Source organism: Gavialis gangeticus, unplaced genomic scaffold (genome assembly GCF_001723915.1).
Source record: "Gavialis gangeticus isolate Ggan-Ray unplaced genomic scaffold, GavGan_comp1, whole genome shotgun sequence".
In the NCBI taxonomy this organism is placed as follows: Eukaryota; Metazoa; Chordata; order Crocodylia; family Gavialidae; genus Gavialis; species Gavialis gangeticus.
In genome coordinates this window covers 165556086-165574192 of record NW_017728992.1, presented here as the reverse complement: position 1 = coordinate 165574192, position 18107 = coordinate 165556086, and the positions used below count along the sequence as shown (strand labels likewise).

General features: G+C 42.0%; 1 protein-coding gene across 1 annotated transcript in view; it reads right to left on the bottom strand.

Moving 5' to 3' along the window:
- RIMS2 (regulating synaptic membrane exocytosis 2) overlaps positions 1–18107 on the bottom strand; it is a 1108253-nt gene that overhangs the window by 125901 nt on the left and 964245 nt on the right. Inside the window, exon 29 of the mRNA XM_019528053.1 lies at positions 5735–5952. Within this exon, the coding sequence (XP_019383598.1) occupies positions 5735–5952 (218 nt within the window). The remainder of the gene's footprint in view (positions 1–5734; positions 5953–18107) is intronic.

The following is an 18107-nucleotide window of genomic DNA, read 5'->3' as shown; positions in this document are numbered from 1 at the left end:
TCAGCTCCCAGAACTGGACGAAGTACTCCAACTGCAGCCTGACCAGTGTCACATAAAGGGGGAAGATCATCTCTTTAGACCTGCTCGTGATGCATCTGTGGATGCATGACAAGGTGCAGTTAGCCTTTCTGACTGCGTCCTCACCTTGGAGGCCCATGTTCATTTTGGAATCAATAATGACATCAAGATCCTTTTCTGCCTCTGTGCTGACAAGAAGGGAGTTCTCCAGCCTGTAGGTATGTTGCTGGTTCATCCTCCCCTGGTGCAGTATCTTGCACTTGTCAGTATTGAATCCCATCCTGTTCTCATCCACCCACCCCTGTAACTTGTCTAGATCTAGTTGCAGCCTGTCCCTCTCCTCCAGTGTGCCCACTTCTCCCCACATCTTAGTGTCATCTGCGACTTTGAACCAAGGTGCTTTTCACTCCCTCATCCAAGTTGCTGATGAAGATGTTGAACAGTGTGGGCCGGAGGACTGAGCCCTGGGGGGCTTCTGCCCACATCCCTCCAAGTTGAAAAAGACCCATCCACCACCACACTCTGGGTGTGGCCCTCCAGCCAATTTGTGACCCATCTGACTGTGTAGGCATTGACACCACAGTAGCCTAATTTCTTAATGAGAATGGAGTGAAAGACAGTGTTGAAGGCCTTCCTAAAGTCCAGAAAGACTACGTCCACCACGACACTTGCGTCCAAGGATTTTGTGACCTTGTCATAGAAGGCCACCAGGTTGGTCTGACAGGACCTGCCTCGAATGAACCCATGTTGGTTGCCCCTAAGCATGATCTCCCCTGCTGGTCCCTCGCACATGTGCTCCTGGATAATTTTCTCAAAGAGCTTCCCCAGGACTGAGGTAAGACTAATGGGCCTGTAGTTTCCTGGGTACTCCTTCCTCCCTTTTTTGAAAATGGGGACCACATTGGCCCTTTTCCAGTCCTCCGGCACCTCACCAGAGCACCATGAGTGCTCGTAAAGTTGTGCCGGGGGTCCGGCAATGACCTCTGCTAATTCTCTCAGTACTCTGGGGTGAAGATCATCAGGACCTACTGACTTGAACACGTCTAGACCCACCAGAAGTTCCCTGAGTAGGTCCTCACTGATCCTGGGCCTGGCAGCATATCTTTTGCCATATTTTTTGGTGATCTCCAAAGTATTATGCAGTTGTATCTGGCACATCTAAGCAAAAGGCATTTCTACAGTTGTGGATTATTTGCAATACCTACTTCTCAGTGCCTGAAAGTCAAAAGTCCTCAGGTGTTTCTGGAAGCTTTTTCTTTGTTTTTTTCTATAACTAAAGGAGATCAAATACAAAACTAGCCTGTAGACAAATGTCAACTCTTATACTTAAAGAGGAATCCCTACAATATGACTCACATAATAGAATATGAAGAAACATACTGTCAGCTTTGAACCTGATCTGGGGATAAATAATGGATCTTAGTTTTTAGTGTTCCCAAGCACGTTACTGAGGCACAAAAGAAGTTTTAAAACCGAAAACTGAAAATTCTTCACATAGAATTCAGTCCTTTTGCCATACTTTGCCTTCAAACCCACCATCTTAAAACTCCTCCTCTTTCATCTTGGTTGTTGCTCTCTCTAACCAAACTAGTTCCAGCTTTGAGAGAATTCTGTTTCTTTTCTCACAGGCCTTTGTGTTTCCTTCCATACTTGAAGTGCCCTCCCAAAGCCTGTTTGTTAAGTCATCTGACTCACCACTTCCAGATCTTTTCCAAGCACTCATATAGCTGCAAAGCTGTTACGAAGCAGTGGAGGAAGGGGAATATTAACATAACTGAACCACAGAGAGGGCAATGTGGTTTATTAAGCAGCAATGTATCATCATCATCACTATCTCTTTACCTGCGTTAGGGTTAAACCAGTTTATGCAATGTCTGTCCCATACCCCTTCCTGGTTTAAGTTAAATCAGAGTCCACCAGCATCCTGGCATGCTGTCTGGGCTGGGCAAGGCTCTCTGCCTTACAGCAGAGCAGGCCCTTCTCCTCTGCTCCCTGGCCAGAGCTCTGGCAGAGACTGCAGGCATCTGCCTGGCTTCCCCCTGCTCCCACCACCCCACCACGCCCTGCTAAGCAGGGATCCCCTGTCCCCTCTGCCTTACACAGATACCTATCAGCATTAGCTAGCAAAGCACATGCTGGCTAGATCCATGCTGTGGGAGATGGGACAAAGGGAGACAGGACAGGCTTGGGGCTCTTTAGAGCTAATCAGCCAGTAGTTGGTAATGTCCTTCCTTCTTTGGAACAAGTTGTTTAAGAAGAGCTTGAACTAATGAGAGATCCTTTTGTTTTGGTAATGCGGTGATAAATGCTGTGTAAAACCCCTGCTGGCTCTCTCACTGATGAGCAAGGAGGGGAACCCCTCCCTAATCAGAGCCTCCTGTTGGGGCCTGGCCATTGCCCCCCCTCCTACCCCTGCTCAGCTCAGCACCAAGGAGGGGAAGGGAGGGCTGCTCTAGCACCCCTAGCTTCTAACCTGAGCCACTGCAGGCATGTGCCTGCATTTTCTCAGACCAGAAGGGATTCTGTGCAGTTACAAACTGATTCAGTCTAGGCAGGTTATACTAACCTGCAAAGATTGACTCAATTCAGGCTCAGACTTTCTGAATGTCTGTCCCTAGCCTATGTGGCCCTGTGTTCGATGAATCCAAGTTAAGTTCTGTGTGCAGGCTCTTCTGAGTGAACAAAGTTATATGGACTATCTATAGTCAACTAATTTGATGCCTCATTATTAAACTAATTTGATGCCTCCCAATAGACAAAACTTATTTTCCACATATACCTGTACTCTTGCATTATAATATATACAAACACTTTACTTGCTTGCCCCCTGTTCCCAGGTGAATATGTATTTAGCATTGTTTGTACTCAACTACAGATTTTCTAGAACTATACAACAGCAACCTATCACCACAGTACCCCAGGACTCACATGACCCCATCCATTCTACAGCAATGTGAACATGGGGAGAATCTGCTGAGAAACTGCAGGTTCTGGAGTTAGAACTTAACAGCCACTTATATATTGCAAGCTTTCTGAGACAGACTTCTAGAAATTGTCCTGAATGTCCTGGGTTTTGACCCATATCAAAACATAAGAGGCACAACCACTTTCCTAGATGCTTTATTTCTCCTCTGCCATTATGTGGCAAGCAAACAACACACAACCTGACAGGCTTGTCTCAGAAATGTGTCACAATAACCTTAAAGATACTTACCACATTCTCTGAGAAAAAGCACCACCTGCATACTTCACAGGTATATAGAATCATAGAAAGTGAGGGTTGGAAGAGACCTAAGGAGATCAAGTAGTCCCTGCTCAAAGCAGGACCATCCCCAAGTATGTCATCCTGGATCTTAAAAACCTCCAAGGACAGAAAAGGGGTAATCTGTTCCGATACTTTCCTACTCTCCAGGCCTACCTACATATGCATTTATGCTGGCTTAAATTTACTGTGCAGTAAGTGGGAATAGGATGGTGTTTACAGGTGCAGACATTACAGCACATTAAATGCTGTGTGTGGACTGACTTGAAACTAAAGCTAGTCGGAAGTCAGTCCACACACACAGTGTTACTGCGCAGTAAGATGTCTACATGTGCGTTACTGTGCAGTAACGCACATTAGGCACAAATTTGATATCTGCATGATACAGGTATCAAATTTATGCTCAAGTTGGCCTTATTTACTGCATAGTACAGGCATGCATGTGTAGATATGTGCCCATACTGCACAGTAATTTCGGTTACTGCACAGTAGGGCTGTGCGAAGCTTTGGTTGTTGATTCGATTCAGAGGAGATTCAGCCCAATTCAGTGACCGAATCTATGAATCTGAATCAAATCAGGAAACCCATTAATCTCTCCAAATCAAATCAGAAGCCTCCGAACCAATTCAGAGAGATTTGGAAAGATTCGATGATTAGGCCATAGACACAGCTTTATATTTTTTTTCTATATACCTTGAGACACCAGGTGCAGCTCGTGAATGCTGAGATGGCAGGGCAGATGGAGTATCCCATGGAAGGTCCCGGAAGCAGACCAGAAGTATTTCCAGGCCACTTCTGGGTCTGCTGCAGAGTGTGCAGGGTCCCCCCTGACCCCCAGCTTGGCAACTGGTGCCTCCTGGGTTTGGAGGGGCACATGGTGTCCCCCCATGGCCGATTGCTGAGCTGGGAGGGCACAGGGAAGTCTCAGTGGCGACCCAGAAGTACTTCCAGTCCACATCCGGGTCCACTGCCAAGTACATAGGGGACTCCTCTGCACTCCCATGGGATGCTCCATCTGCCCCACCATCTCATTGTTCACGAGCTGCACCTGGTACCTAGAGGTAAGTAAAAAAATATATAAAGCTGTGTCTATGGCCAAATCGCTGATTCTCCGAATCAGAATTGAATCTTCAGATTCAGCCGAATTGAATTGGGACAGTGATCCAAATCAATGAACTGAATCACTGTCTCCTGAATCGGGCTGAATCTGAATTGAATACTGCCTGCTTTGTACACCCTTACTACACAGTAAATGCGCACATGCAGACGTGCCCTCCTAGTAAGAAAATTCTTTAGAATATCTAACCTAAACTTCCCTGCTGCAAATTGAGACCATTGTTCCTTGTTCTGCTCTACTTGAAGCAGACCACCTGTAGGATTCTGGCACAAAAGGCTTTCTTTCAAGGGAAATGTTATGTGTGTTTACAGGCTATTGACTTGTTGACCATTGTTAAACACAATGAGGATCTTATTTCAGGCATTGCCATAAACACAAATAAATAATTTCTCCATATACATATGAACAGAAATGGGCACACTTAAAAAAATGGTAAAAATTGCATACAAGCTTTAGCACAGATATTAAAGAGTATCCTAAGTACACAGTATCCTGAATATACACTTAAAACTCATGTGGATGCATTGTTTAAATACAAAGAGCCATTTTCCTTTGAAATGACACAAGTTTTACCCACTGTAATTACTAATGGTAGCTTTTCAGAGTGCATTATATGGATTGGTTTTTTTTCCAGATGAGATATGAAAAATAAATATAAAGGATAATATGTGACTTGGGATGTTCAGAGTGTCAAAGCAGGAAATACCTTCATCTCTGTTTCTGTGGAACTTTTAGGTAACAAATTTTAACTGGGAACTGTAAAAAGCAATGAGAATTTTTTTTAACTGTTGATAAATATACTTGTAGACTGAAAACAAAGGAAAGAATGAGTAGTCAAAGTGTTGTACTAATACAATAAGCAGAAGATACCACACCTAGGTCACGAACACTTCTGTATCAAACCTTCTGCATCAAAATTTATTTAGCATGTTTAAACATAAGAAAAAGGAGGATTGAAATATATAAAGAAAGTTCACCACAAAAGAGAAGAAATTCTGCACCTGCATCTCAATGATCCTTCACAAAACATTAGTAAAACACACCAAAACATAAACACAGCAGCTCACATTGGTTCCTGGGAAGGAATGGAATTATTGTATTAGGTGTGCTCTAATAAACATAAAAATAGAAGCTTCAGTCCAATCTGAAGAAAGATGATTGCTAAAAGAAGAAAAAGTTTAATAAAAGTTCAGACAGATCATATCAATCTATTCTTTTCTCCTAGGATTATTAACTAAGCAACTTCAACACTTCACTCATATGACTACATTATAATATATACATATTCTACATTTTTAATGGCACAGTATTGAAGAAAAAACAAATCTGGTTCCTACCAGTTTGGCTGAGTTGGGAAGTGCTGCGGCTTTTTCGTGACAGACCCACAATTGCTACCATCTTTGCACCAATGCTGGAGCGTCTTTTTTTGCCACCGGTGCCCACAGTGCCTACTGCTGTGTCAGACTGGCTGCCATCATTCTTCTCTAGTGTGTACATGTCCCCACCGATGCTGGTGCTCTTAGTCATGTTCTTTCCTGAGGCGCCCATCTGTCTGCTTTGCATTTTGGATGTAAAGACACTGTCAGCCGATGGATGGATAAATAGTGCAGACAAAAGAAAAGGAGAAAAGGGAAGACAGAAAAGGACAGGTTTCAGACAAAGTTTTGGGAAGTTGTAGGGTCAAAGCAGCTAAATCATACAGATGGGGTTTGGAAGTAAGGAGAAACAACTTTAACTGTCAAGCTCTTAAGTTTTCCTTACCATGTAATGGACATGCCACAATGTTGTTTTTAAATTATCTGAGGCTTTCCTCCTGTTTAGTACATTTTTAATGGAATACAATTTCCCCACTTCAGGTGACTTTATTTGTTTTCCCCCAGTGGAAACAGAAAAGCCCAGTGAACAAGCTAGATTTGACTGATCAAATGCTAAATACATTTGTATTTGTAAAAGCAAGGAAATCATTATGTATTTCTCATATACAGTTCTTGCTTGTTTTTTATTACTCCAATATTATCTTTCCAAGTTTAAACCTTGGCTAATCAAATTATATATATCAGTTCCTCCAAATTACCACTAAGTAGGTTCTGAAAACTGGTTAGGTAGAAATTGCCTAGGTCTGGCAAGAGCGGCAAAGCAAACAGAGTATAGAAAGTAAAATTTATGATGTGACTTTACTGAACTTGAGATTCAGTGCTGCAGAGTCCCTAAATAGATAAGGAGATTTTTAATTTTTTTTTTGCTTGAGTAGGCTCTTTTATGCAATTAAATATTTGCAGTATACTGACATTTAGAGATGTTTTCTTATAAATGCATGTGCTCAGCATCTCATGTATATCAGCACTTTTCAGGCCTTTTCATACTTCTGATCCCTTGGTGAGAGAATCTCGCAAGAACAAAAATCACTTCCAGCCTCCCTGTCCATATCCTACACTATCCCCAGAGTAATTATGGTGCTTGATTACAATACAAGAGCAATCCAAGGACACTAGTAAAGAGACCACATGAAAATAAGATCACTTGAGTACAGTGAGCACATATGATTTGTTTCTTTCCCTCATTCCCATTTTGTTTCTCCACTGAACTTCAGTTGGGCTTTACACTAAGCAATGCCATATTACTTTTCTTGCATGCAGACCCACTATTCTGTGTAAAGGACAGTGCAATTTGGTTGTGTCTTCTATGCTTGTTGTCCTCTAATGGCCAGTAAAGAAACACCTGACACCAAATGTCCTAAAGTAGCCCCACAATTGAAGAAAGGAGTTTGATTTTGTGGGTGGGGGTTGGGAAAGATGAAGAATTGCTTGGACTTAATGCTGCTTTCTGGTTTACTTGGTTAAAGAAATACTGTGGAGACCCTAAATGCCCCTAACCTGAAAGGTAGTAAATGCCAAGCCATTACTGCAGAAACAGCTCAGTGACAACACAGAAATTCTCCATTGACCACAATTTGAGAGATCTATGTCACCGCCAATATACAGTTTGATGAAGGTGGGAGGGACAATCTGAGAAACACAATACAGGGGTAGCAAGGAAGCTACAATCCATCTTTCAGACAACAGAAATACACAGAATGCTTTACAGTATGGCAGTGTGTGCTAACTCTGAGTCTGATTCTATAAGCTCCCCATGCTGACCTCAGTGAGACTTCTTTTTGTGTAACAGTTGACCTTTTGCTACTTCCATTTTGTAAAATTCCACTTTGGGTACGACACTAGACAATGAAAATAAATGGCTTGAGCAGATGAAACAGTTATATTAGCGCAACTGGTATTACATCAGTGTAAGAAGTAGAGGATAGATTACGTAAACTTGTAAACCAAGGGAACCTTTGGCCAACCTGATGGAGAGTTACCCTGACAGTTACATAGGTTTAGATTTTTACTATCTGTATTTATCCTGAACCATTTACTAAAGGCTATTGCCTGCTGCTTTGTTGTTTAGTGAGATGGTCTCTAGCCATGGCCTTATATATTTAATTTTCTGGCACTCCCCCTGTTGCTTCAGGAAGTCCAGCACTAGACTATCAAAATAAATGGCTTGTGGAAAATAAATAGTATAAATAAATGTACTATGTGGAAAGCCAGCTCTACTGGCCTGTGAAAAGAATTTTTGTCACAACTGTACTTCCTTCCTACTACCTTGGAAGTGAATATAGGACTGTAAAAGTGTTCATCCCTACTGGGGCTAATTTTATGACAATTCATTACTTGTGAAGCTACTCATAGGTAATCTGTTTTGTATCCATTTTGAAGAGTTATAAAGGGTAGCATTTCTTTCAGCACTTGCAAACACTTGCATTGTTTATTATTGTTTACAAGCTCATCAGTTCTTATAAACTCATGCAAACCTACAATTTCTACTCTTTGGGTGACATAGTCTACATCCCCCTCTGCAAAGATGGGAAAAACCAGTGAACAAACCAGACATAACTGAACAAAACAATTGTTACATCAACACGTGACTGGAAATCTGCTGACATTTTGGTACCTACTGCACAAGTCAATCTGCAGTAGTGATCTAACAAGACATTGCTAGATACTATCTATAAATGCTAAAGGGCAAATATGTGAAAGAATACTGAATACATTTGATTGTGAAAAGTAAAAGCAATACCATACCTTCCATACCTACAAGAGATTAGCAAGAATGGCAGGGGGCATTAGTAGACTTGTGTTAGGTAAACCCAATCTTGCAATATGCACAGCTTCTCCCTTCTAGGCAAACACTATCTACTGGAAGCATGCACTGATTGGCTTTGACACTCTTCCTGAAAGGATAGCGGACTACTGAGGAAAGGTAGGTGGCCAAAACAGTTTGGAAGGATTTCCAGGGTAAGTTGTTTGCCTTGAGGCAGGAGGAGAAGGAGCTTGAGGAAGAGATGAACAGGGAAGAGTGGACACAACTTAAAGCTTAAGGTGAGCATGTCTGGCATAGGCCTTGTAGGAGAGACTGAGTAAAAATAAAGCTGGGATGGGAGAGATCAAATTTGGCATGAATCTGCCACTGAAGAAATTTGGAATACTTTTTGCCATCCATTGACTGCTGCATAAGGAAAAGAAAAAAGTAGTCTGCCTGGGACCAAAGGAAAAGATGAACAAAAGAAATGGCAGTGCTAGGAGTGAGTTTTTTTGAGTAAATACAATTTAGTTAAGAGAGAAAAAAGTCTTCAGTCTGGAGAAGAATGAAGAGAGATTTGAGACTAGTTTGTAAATACAAAAGGGTGGTTATAAAGAGACTAGGCTATAGATAAAGAGGTGATGATAGGCTCTTCTTTGTGGCTGCAGGGGACAGGACAAAGAACAATCATCTTAAGTTGCAACAAGAGAATTGTAGGTTGGATACTAGGAAAACTTTCTTCCTATAGAGAAAAATTGGAATAGATTACTTAGAGAGGTGGTTCCCATCCCTGGAGCAGGTTAGACGAACACTTCACTGGGGATGGTTTAGGTAGGGATGATCTTATCTGAGGAGATGATTAGATTTAAAAAGATCCCTACTTTTCAACTATTCTATTATTTTTAAGGCTTTTAACCAGCAAATATGCTTACTCAGCATTCATTTGATCTTCAAAACTATAAAAGTTGCCAATAAAAAGAGAAATTTGAAAGCATGTAAATTTCTGATTTACAAAAGTGTCTTAGACAAAAAAACAGACTTACAGTAGGATCTTTGATAACTGCTTCTCCACATTACACACGAGATGAATAGTAAATAGGAAAGAAACATCTAAAAATCAGGACCCAGTTATATCCTACATAAGAAAATTTCATTGTTGGCTTACGAAACTATGTCAACTAACTTGCAGATTTTTTTACTCACGGTCTTACTGTTGGATTCAACTTTAACTTGCCTTTGGAGTGAACAGTTTCGGTCTCAAAGGCTGTTCCAGATACAGTGTTAGTACAGAGTGGTCTCAAAACATTGGAAGGAAATCTTACAGTTACTAGGAATGGAACTGGGTGGAGAGGGTAAAAATAAATCTTTTCTAAGGTCCCCACTTTGTGCCACAGGGAAACACATGGGGAGTCTGAGTTAGCCAATCAGGGCTGTCCTATGCACTGCTGCCATCTGTCACCAGCCAGACTAAGGGAACCTGCAGAGCATGCTAAGGTGTGTGCACAGAGGCCTGGTGGCTGCACAGTGTTCTCACTGTAAGCTCTCTACTCTTCAGGGCCTTAGCATTTAAATGTCTGTATGTGTAGCTTTGGGTAAGTTATTCTACTTGAAGAACAAACCTGGGAAAATTCTCCCAAATTATTTGAGTGTGTATACATAACCTTAAGCTATTTAGGTCCCCTTATGTGCAAGCCCTCAAGGTGCTTAAACTGCTGTCATGCAAACAAAATTACTATAATTTCAGTAGACAGAGCATTATTTCTCCTTAATAAAGTACAGTACAACCTCATTATAACAAACCCTCATGGGACTGAGAGAAAAGTTAATTAAAAGAGGATGCTCACTGTAATAGGGTTAGTCAACTTGCTGCATCATAATAAAGAAAAATTGATTCCTACTGTTGGGATTGTTAAAAGTGAGGTTTTGGTACAACAAACCATGATCATAAGGAATCTGTACCTATTTGAAAACGTGGCTAGTTAACCAAGCTCTTAAGTGCAGTGGTGAGAACATATGGAAACAATGTTCTGCTATATCTACTTACGGACAATGTAAGTGGATGTTTTCCAAAGCTAATTAGAGTATAGGCAAACTCAGCTGCTAAACTGTATGAAAGGTTTCAAAGCATAAGTAAAAACAACTGGTTTTGAAAGTATACTTGGTTTGTAAATGTAGGCCAAAACCCCCTAATTTTTACCAGTATTGGATTTTCTTTTAGAAGTTTGCTTTACGTAAACTGCCTAAAGACCAGCGGTGAGAGTGTTCTGGCAAGAATCACAGTAATAAACCTAGGTCCTAATGAACACGAGAGGGGAAATAAGAGTATTTTTTCACCTTCCCCAGCCAGTAGTGTATTTTTTTTCCTTCTTCATAAGTATAAATTATAGGTATCTTTCACAGGATATTATGCTTCTGAACAATGACCTCTTAAGTCAGTCTGTGTGAGGGTTTTGTAGAAGTCAGCTGGCTCTTGCAATGGCTCCCTCTGGAAATAAAAGATCCCTTCAATTCCATTCTCAGAGATCTATAATCAGAGGTGGTACATATATATTTCCTGGAAGGGTCTCCAGGTATGTTATGGGCACAGCCAAATTATCTTTGTATGGCATTGGGAAGGGATTATTCTCAGGAGGTCAGAGTTACCATGTCAACTTGAGTTCACCCATGGCACAGTAGGCACAGTCTAGTTTGGCATACCAAACAAGGAACTTCCCTCTCAATACCTCACTGCCTCCAAACACAAAAGGGAGCCCATCAAAGTTTTGTTGTAACTTGCACTGGGAGTGAGTGAGTGAACAGCTTCAGGGGTACAGTTAAGCAAAGGAGATGGATGCCATTGGTACCAGTCTCACCTAGTTTGGGAGTGCTTTGCACATTCTCATTCCCCACCACAAGATCAAAATGTCTGGGATTCCAGCAGGGGCTGAATCGCAGACAGAGTTTTTGGGGGTAAGGCTGAGTATCATTTTACCTTCCTCTTAATTTCATAGATTTCATAGACATTAGGGTTGGAAGGGACCTTGGAAGATCATCGAGTCCAGCCCCCTGCCCCAAGGGCAGGAAGTTAGCTGGGGTCATAGGATCCCAGCAAGATAAGCATCCAATTTTCTCTTGAAGGTGTTCAATGTCGGTGCTTGCATCACCTCTGATGTCAGGCTATTCCAGACCTTGGGGGCTTGGACAGTAAAGAAATTCTTCCTTATGACCAGCCTGAAACAGTCTTGTAGTAGTTTATAACTGTTCGACCTCATCATCCCTTGGGGTGCTCTGAGGAACAAACGTTCCCCCAGATACTGGTGTTCACCCCGATAAACTTATAGGTGGCCATCAGATCACCCCTGAGCCTGTGCTTTTCCAGGCTAAAGAGTCCCACAGCTCTCAGCCTGTCCTCGTAAGGTCTGTTTTCCTGACCTCTGATCATGCACGTGGCTCTTCTCTGGACTCTCTCAAGTTTCTCCCCATTCTTTTTTAATTTTGGGGCCCAAAACTGGATGCAGTACTGCAGCTGCGACCTCACCAAGGCTGAGTACAAGGGGAGAATGACGTCCCGGGATTTGCTTGAGAAGCATCTATGGATGCAAGCCAGCATTTTGCTCACTTTACTAGCCGCAGCATCACATTGAAGGATCATGTTCATCTTGTAGTCAATGATGACCTCCAAGTCTCTTTCTTCCATAGCACTAGCCAGCATAGCACTGCTGAGCCTATAAGGATGCTGCAGGTTTTTCCTCCCAAGGTGGAGATCCTTGCATTTTTCAGTGTTAAACACCATCAGGTTCTCGTCCGCTCATTTGCTGAACCTGTCCAGGTCAACCTGGATTGCCCTCCTGTCTTCAGGTGTGGATGTTTTGCCCCAAAGTTTGGTGTCATCAGCAAACTTGGCCAGTCTGCTTCTGACTCCAATGTCCACATCATTAATGAAGATGTTGAACAATATGGGTCCAAAGACAGAGCCTTGGGGGACCCCACTGGTCACAGGGCACCATGACAATTGACTTCCATCAATTACCACCCTCTGGGTCTGACCACAGAGCCAATTTTCCAGCCAGCGGATCGTGGTGGACCCAAGGCCACAACTGACCAGTTTCGCCAAGAGGTGATCATGGGATACCAGATCGAAGGCTTTTTTGAAGTCAAGATATATGACGTCAATCTCTTCTCCCTTGTCCAGGTGATAGGTCACCTGGTCGTAAAAGGAAATGAGATTGGTCAAGCAAGACCTACCTGCAACAAACCCATGCTGGCTATCCCTCAGGATGTTGGCATTGGCTAGTCCATTAAGGATGGCCTTTTTGATAAACTTTTCTAAGACCTTCCCCAGGATAGAGGTCAGGCTGATGGGCCTACAGTTTGCCGGATCCACTTTCCTCCCTCTCTTGAAGATAGGCACCACACTGGCCTTCTTCCAGTCTTCGTGCACTACTCCAGAGCACCAGGAGTTCTCAAAGATCCATGCCAGAGGCTGGGCTATGATGCTCGCCAGCTCCTTGAGTACCCTGGGGTGTAGATTGTCAGGGCCAGCTGACTTGAAGGTAGCCAACCTCTCAAGGTGTTCCTTCATGAGGTCAGCATTGATGGAGGGCAGGGGATCTCCCTCACCAGGACCTCTCTGTCCCGTAGTGGGCATAGGTGTTCCATGGGACTGATGAAAAACCGACGCAAAGTACCCATTGATTAAACTGGATAGTTTAATTACAGCAAAACCAGATAACTGACTGGAATTAAGAGGCTAAATTTTCTACCACAGAAATTTAAGAGGGGATTTAAGGTAAAAGAGAATCAGCACCGCAATCCTTTTTTGTTCTCTTAACAGGAAAACTGAAAGGATTCTTCTAGAGAATCACTTTTTCCCTAAAGAAAACAAAAATATTTTTCACTGTTTCGTAGATCTTCCTGAAAGTATTTCATGGCTACATGATTATAGGAGTGCATTTACTTTTAAGTTGAAATCCCCATGTACAGTATTTGCACCAAGGGGTACTCTGTACACACCAGTCTAAATGTTTAAGCCTTAGAATGATAATATGCATTCATGCTTTTCTTTTGATTGCTATTCTAAAGATATTAATATGTAAGGTACCTTGTACTAACTCAGAATATCCAAAATATTTTAGGACAGAATGAAAGGGTTTAATTATTAGTGCGTAAGTGTAGTTCAAACAGTAAAAGAGAACTGAAAGTACAGCTCTCAAACTGCCACACATGTCCATGTGGATTAATAATAAATGCCTAACCACAGAATTTGTAGGCAGATGGGAAAAGCACCCAATTAAAAAATGTTTAAAAAACTGAATTATACCATACTCGTAATCAAATGACTGTAGTGGAACACATAATAAAAACAAAAACTAAAACAGAAGAATAAAATCATTAGGTCAGCTGTAATTGCCTGGCAAGCAGACGATGATGCAGGCAGAAAAATAAACTTGCTTGTTATCAGACAGGCAAGCTTCTGCCTTCCATTACAAAACCATGCATGTATTGATTTACCAAGAAGTCCAACCTGATAGAAGCTCAGAGAAGAAATGTGTGTCCTCACTTAGATTCAAGAAAGCACTTGAATATCTACTGAAATGTAGGCATATGCATAAATAAAATGGGTTAGAATCACGTAGTTAACTGTAGCCACATACATAAATATTTTGTTGATAGGGTTTTAGTTTCTAGTGACAGTGACTGATGTGCAAATAAGGAATGATTTCTCCATCTGGCCTTCTGCTTCACTGAAGTTCCTTTCTAGCTTTCCTCATATACCTTTTGAAAGCACTAAACATTTTACAGCATGGAATTGTGTGTTAACTCGGCCTTATTCTAGAACCTCTCCATGCTGACCTCAGTGAGAGGTCTTCTTGCACAACAGTTGGCCTTTTATTACTTATATGCAACACCCTGCTGTGCTGTAAAATCCTTTTAAGAGCATGCTGCTCAAAATTAGCAGTGTTACATGTACAAACACCTACACATGATTCACAAGATCAACCCAGAGATTTCAAACCTAAATCCATAGTGTCAAAACATTCTGAGTTGTTGTGGCCTGAGTTTTTTGCCTCAGAAGAACTGCTCTATTATTTTTCCATAGTCAAAACATGAGAGAAAGCTAAGAGCTGCCATTTTCTAACAATATCTTGAGTCTAACCAGTGGTATCTTGAATCTAAAAAGATTGACAATCATTGAGACAGGAGATGGAGCAAATAGGAGTTAATCAAACCTGTTGTTGGCTTTTGCCACTTTTTACTTTAGTGCAGGCAAAGAAGCTAAGAACTCTCACCCCTTTCAGTGTTCTCAAATGGGAGTTTTTTCCTCTTCATCTACTTCAGAAGAACACAGACATTCAGCCACCTACTTTCTTGTTCATTTTTTAAGACTGGATAGTGCCCATTTACTCAACAGTTGGTTAGATCCTTGCCTCAGAAAATAGGTTTCAAGCAGAAATTGTTTTACAGAAGCAAGCTGGATAGTTATACAGGTGCTAAATTTCTGCAGGAAGTCTTTCACTTACGTCAGAGAAGCACTGATGATACCACTTGTCTCCTTATGTTATCAGACCTACTGAGACATACAATATGTAACAAACCAACAAGAATAGTACTGAAGGACTAAAAGACAGTGAGTGTGTCTACACATTCATTAATGCACTGTAATTACAGCACATTAAGTTTAGTACCTGTAATAGCAGGTGACTTAATGCTCCATAACTGGTGGTGCAGGCACCCCCCTTAACACTGTCTCACTTAGTGCTATTTCGCTATAACGCTCATTTGAAATTGATACCTGATTTCACTTAGTGCTCAGCAAGTTTTGTCATAATGCTTGTGGTGGCCATCTTGGGTCATTAAAAACAATTGCTATCAGTATCTTGGGTCGTCAAATACTTTTGGTTTCGCTTAACACTCATTTAGCTTAACGCTCGGTTTTTCAGGAACCAATTAAGAACGTGAAGCTGGGGTTGCCTGTACTGCACATTAGTGCAGATGAAGTTTTCTGGTGAGACTACTGCACATTAGACTAGATCTACTGTGCATTAGCATGGGTTTTGCCCACTGCACGAATGCACAGTACAATTAGTCTTCTGTGCACTAAGCGTTTCATGTAGACACACCCACTGACTTCACAATTAGGTTTCTTAAGGACTCATTAAACTCATTAATATTTCTGTGGACATCATAGTGTCATAGTTTCTAGGGTCAGAAGGGACCTGAACAGATCATCAAGTCCAACCCTCTGCCCTGGGCAGAAATGAGTTCTGGGATCATAATACCACAGCCAGATATCTACCCAACCTCCTCTTGAAGACTCCCAAGGCAGGGGAGAGCACCACCTCCCTTGAGAACCCATTCCAGAGCCTGGCAGCCCTAACCATAAAGCAATGCCTCCTGATATCAAGCCTGAACCTACTCTCAATCAATTTGTGGCTGTTATCCCTTGTTATCCCAGGTGCTACCCAGGGAAACAGAGCCTCATCTATTTCCTGTTGGTCCCGCCTGGTGAGTTTGTAGATGGCCACCAGATCCCCTCTCAGTCTTTTCTTGTGGAGGCTGAATAGATTCAGGCCCTTTAGTCTATCTTTGTAGGGCCTGGCCTTCTGCCCCCTGACCATGAGAGTGGCACTCCTCTGGACCCTCTCAAGGTTAGCCACATCCCTCTTGAAGTGCGGCACCCAGAACTGGACACAGTACTCCAACTGTGGCCTGACCAGCACCACATAGAGGGGAAAGATCACTTCCCTGGACCTGCTTGTGATGCATCTGTAGATGCATGACAAGGTGCGGTTAGCCTTACTGACCGCTTCCCTGCATTGGCGGCTTATATCCTAGAACAAGTAAGGATACTCTCTGGATGCAAGCAATCTAATAGAAAGCAACAAACGTAGAAAAAGCAAATAATTCCTATTTCATATGCAGGAAATGTAATTGCTTAGCAAGATTATGAAGCCTAACCCCTAAAATAAAAGCAAATGATGGCTTTTCACATGGGACAAAAAACAATGAAAAACATGCTTGTTTCCAAGACAAATACCCTGGCTGGGAGGGTATGTGTGCAGACTGTAAGATAAATCATCTGTTACTGAACCACAATCTTTCCATGAACATGCATACCATAACATGGTCATATTTGCTGCAGCATCAGACACGATGATTGCCTTGTTTTACGTTCTCTGGGTTCTCAAAAATGCAACACCTTTTTTTTTTTTTTACCTATAATCTATTACAATAATATCACAGGTCAACTGTCAACTTAATCAAAACACGTCTTTTTTTCAACTTAACAGTCCATTGCCATACCTTAGGTTCTGATACCCGACAACTGTTCAAGCCCTTCCCTCTTACACCTCCTGTTTTCCTCTAGGTAATTCAATCTGGATCTCTGCCTTTGGCTTGTGTTCCGTTCCCCAACATCTCCAACTCTCCCTCTTAGCTCTATACAGACTATAGGCTAATTGAGCTACACAGACTTCCTTCTCTCTGTCTCAAAATGCATCACCTGAGGAGGCCGTGCCCAACTCCCTCAAAGTTCAAGTCCACACAGGTCAATACAATGATCTACAAACATACTTCAAAGACATCTAAAAATTGCCTATTTTCTAATCTTTACTTGAAACAAATCCAAATCATATATCCTTTTAATCTGATGAAGTAATCACTTCAGTCAACATCTAACTACATATACCAGTCTCCAAGTGTCAATATTTATCAATATTATAGCACAGACCAGCTTCCATACAAGGGTACCTGCAAGCTATGTGATTTTTAATTCCTTGTTATTCATAGGGTGTTGCTATAGTTCGGTTTCTTAATCTTTCTGGCCAATGACTGGAGTCAAATTGTGAACCTTTACTCACAGGGAATCATGCTTTAGCTCTACACCAGAGTCAAAGGACAACTAGTGGAGTAAAGTACTAAGAAAGGTGAATGAATATATCTATTGGCATCTGCTCCTGAATGAAGATTATCCATGGCAGGTAGCAATACAGTGAGTTTTGCGTATGTTACAGTGATAAATGGGAAAACTGAATTTTGAAGGTCAGTAATTGCATATCAGCTACTTAGAAAATATTCAATCTATATTTTCTTATACCAAAAATAATGAAACTTGTATCATGCATGGTCTAGAAAATAATTACCAAAAATGATGAGCTTATTTCAATTATTATTTTTTTTATAACTTAGGTTTGGCACTTAGGTGTGCAAGGTGATGCACCTGGGGATGCACTTAGATGTGCAAGGTTATACACCTGGGGAGGAAGAACCAGCAGCAAACCTACAGGCTGGGGAACTCCCTTCTCATCAGTGCAGAGGCAGAAAAGGATCTTGGAGTCATCATTGATGCCAAGATCAACATGGGCCGGCAGTGTGGGGATGCAGTCAGGAAGGCCAACCGTACCTTGTCATGCATCCACAGATGCATCACGAGCAGCTCCAAGGAGGTGATACTCCCCCTCTATGCGGCACTGGTTAGGCCACAGCTGGAGTACTGCGTCCAGTTCTGGGCACCGCACTTCAAGAGGGACGTGGACAACATGGAGAGGGTCCAGAGGAGGGCCACTCACATGATCAGGGGGCAGCAGGGCAGGCCCTATGAGGAGAGGCTCA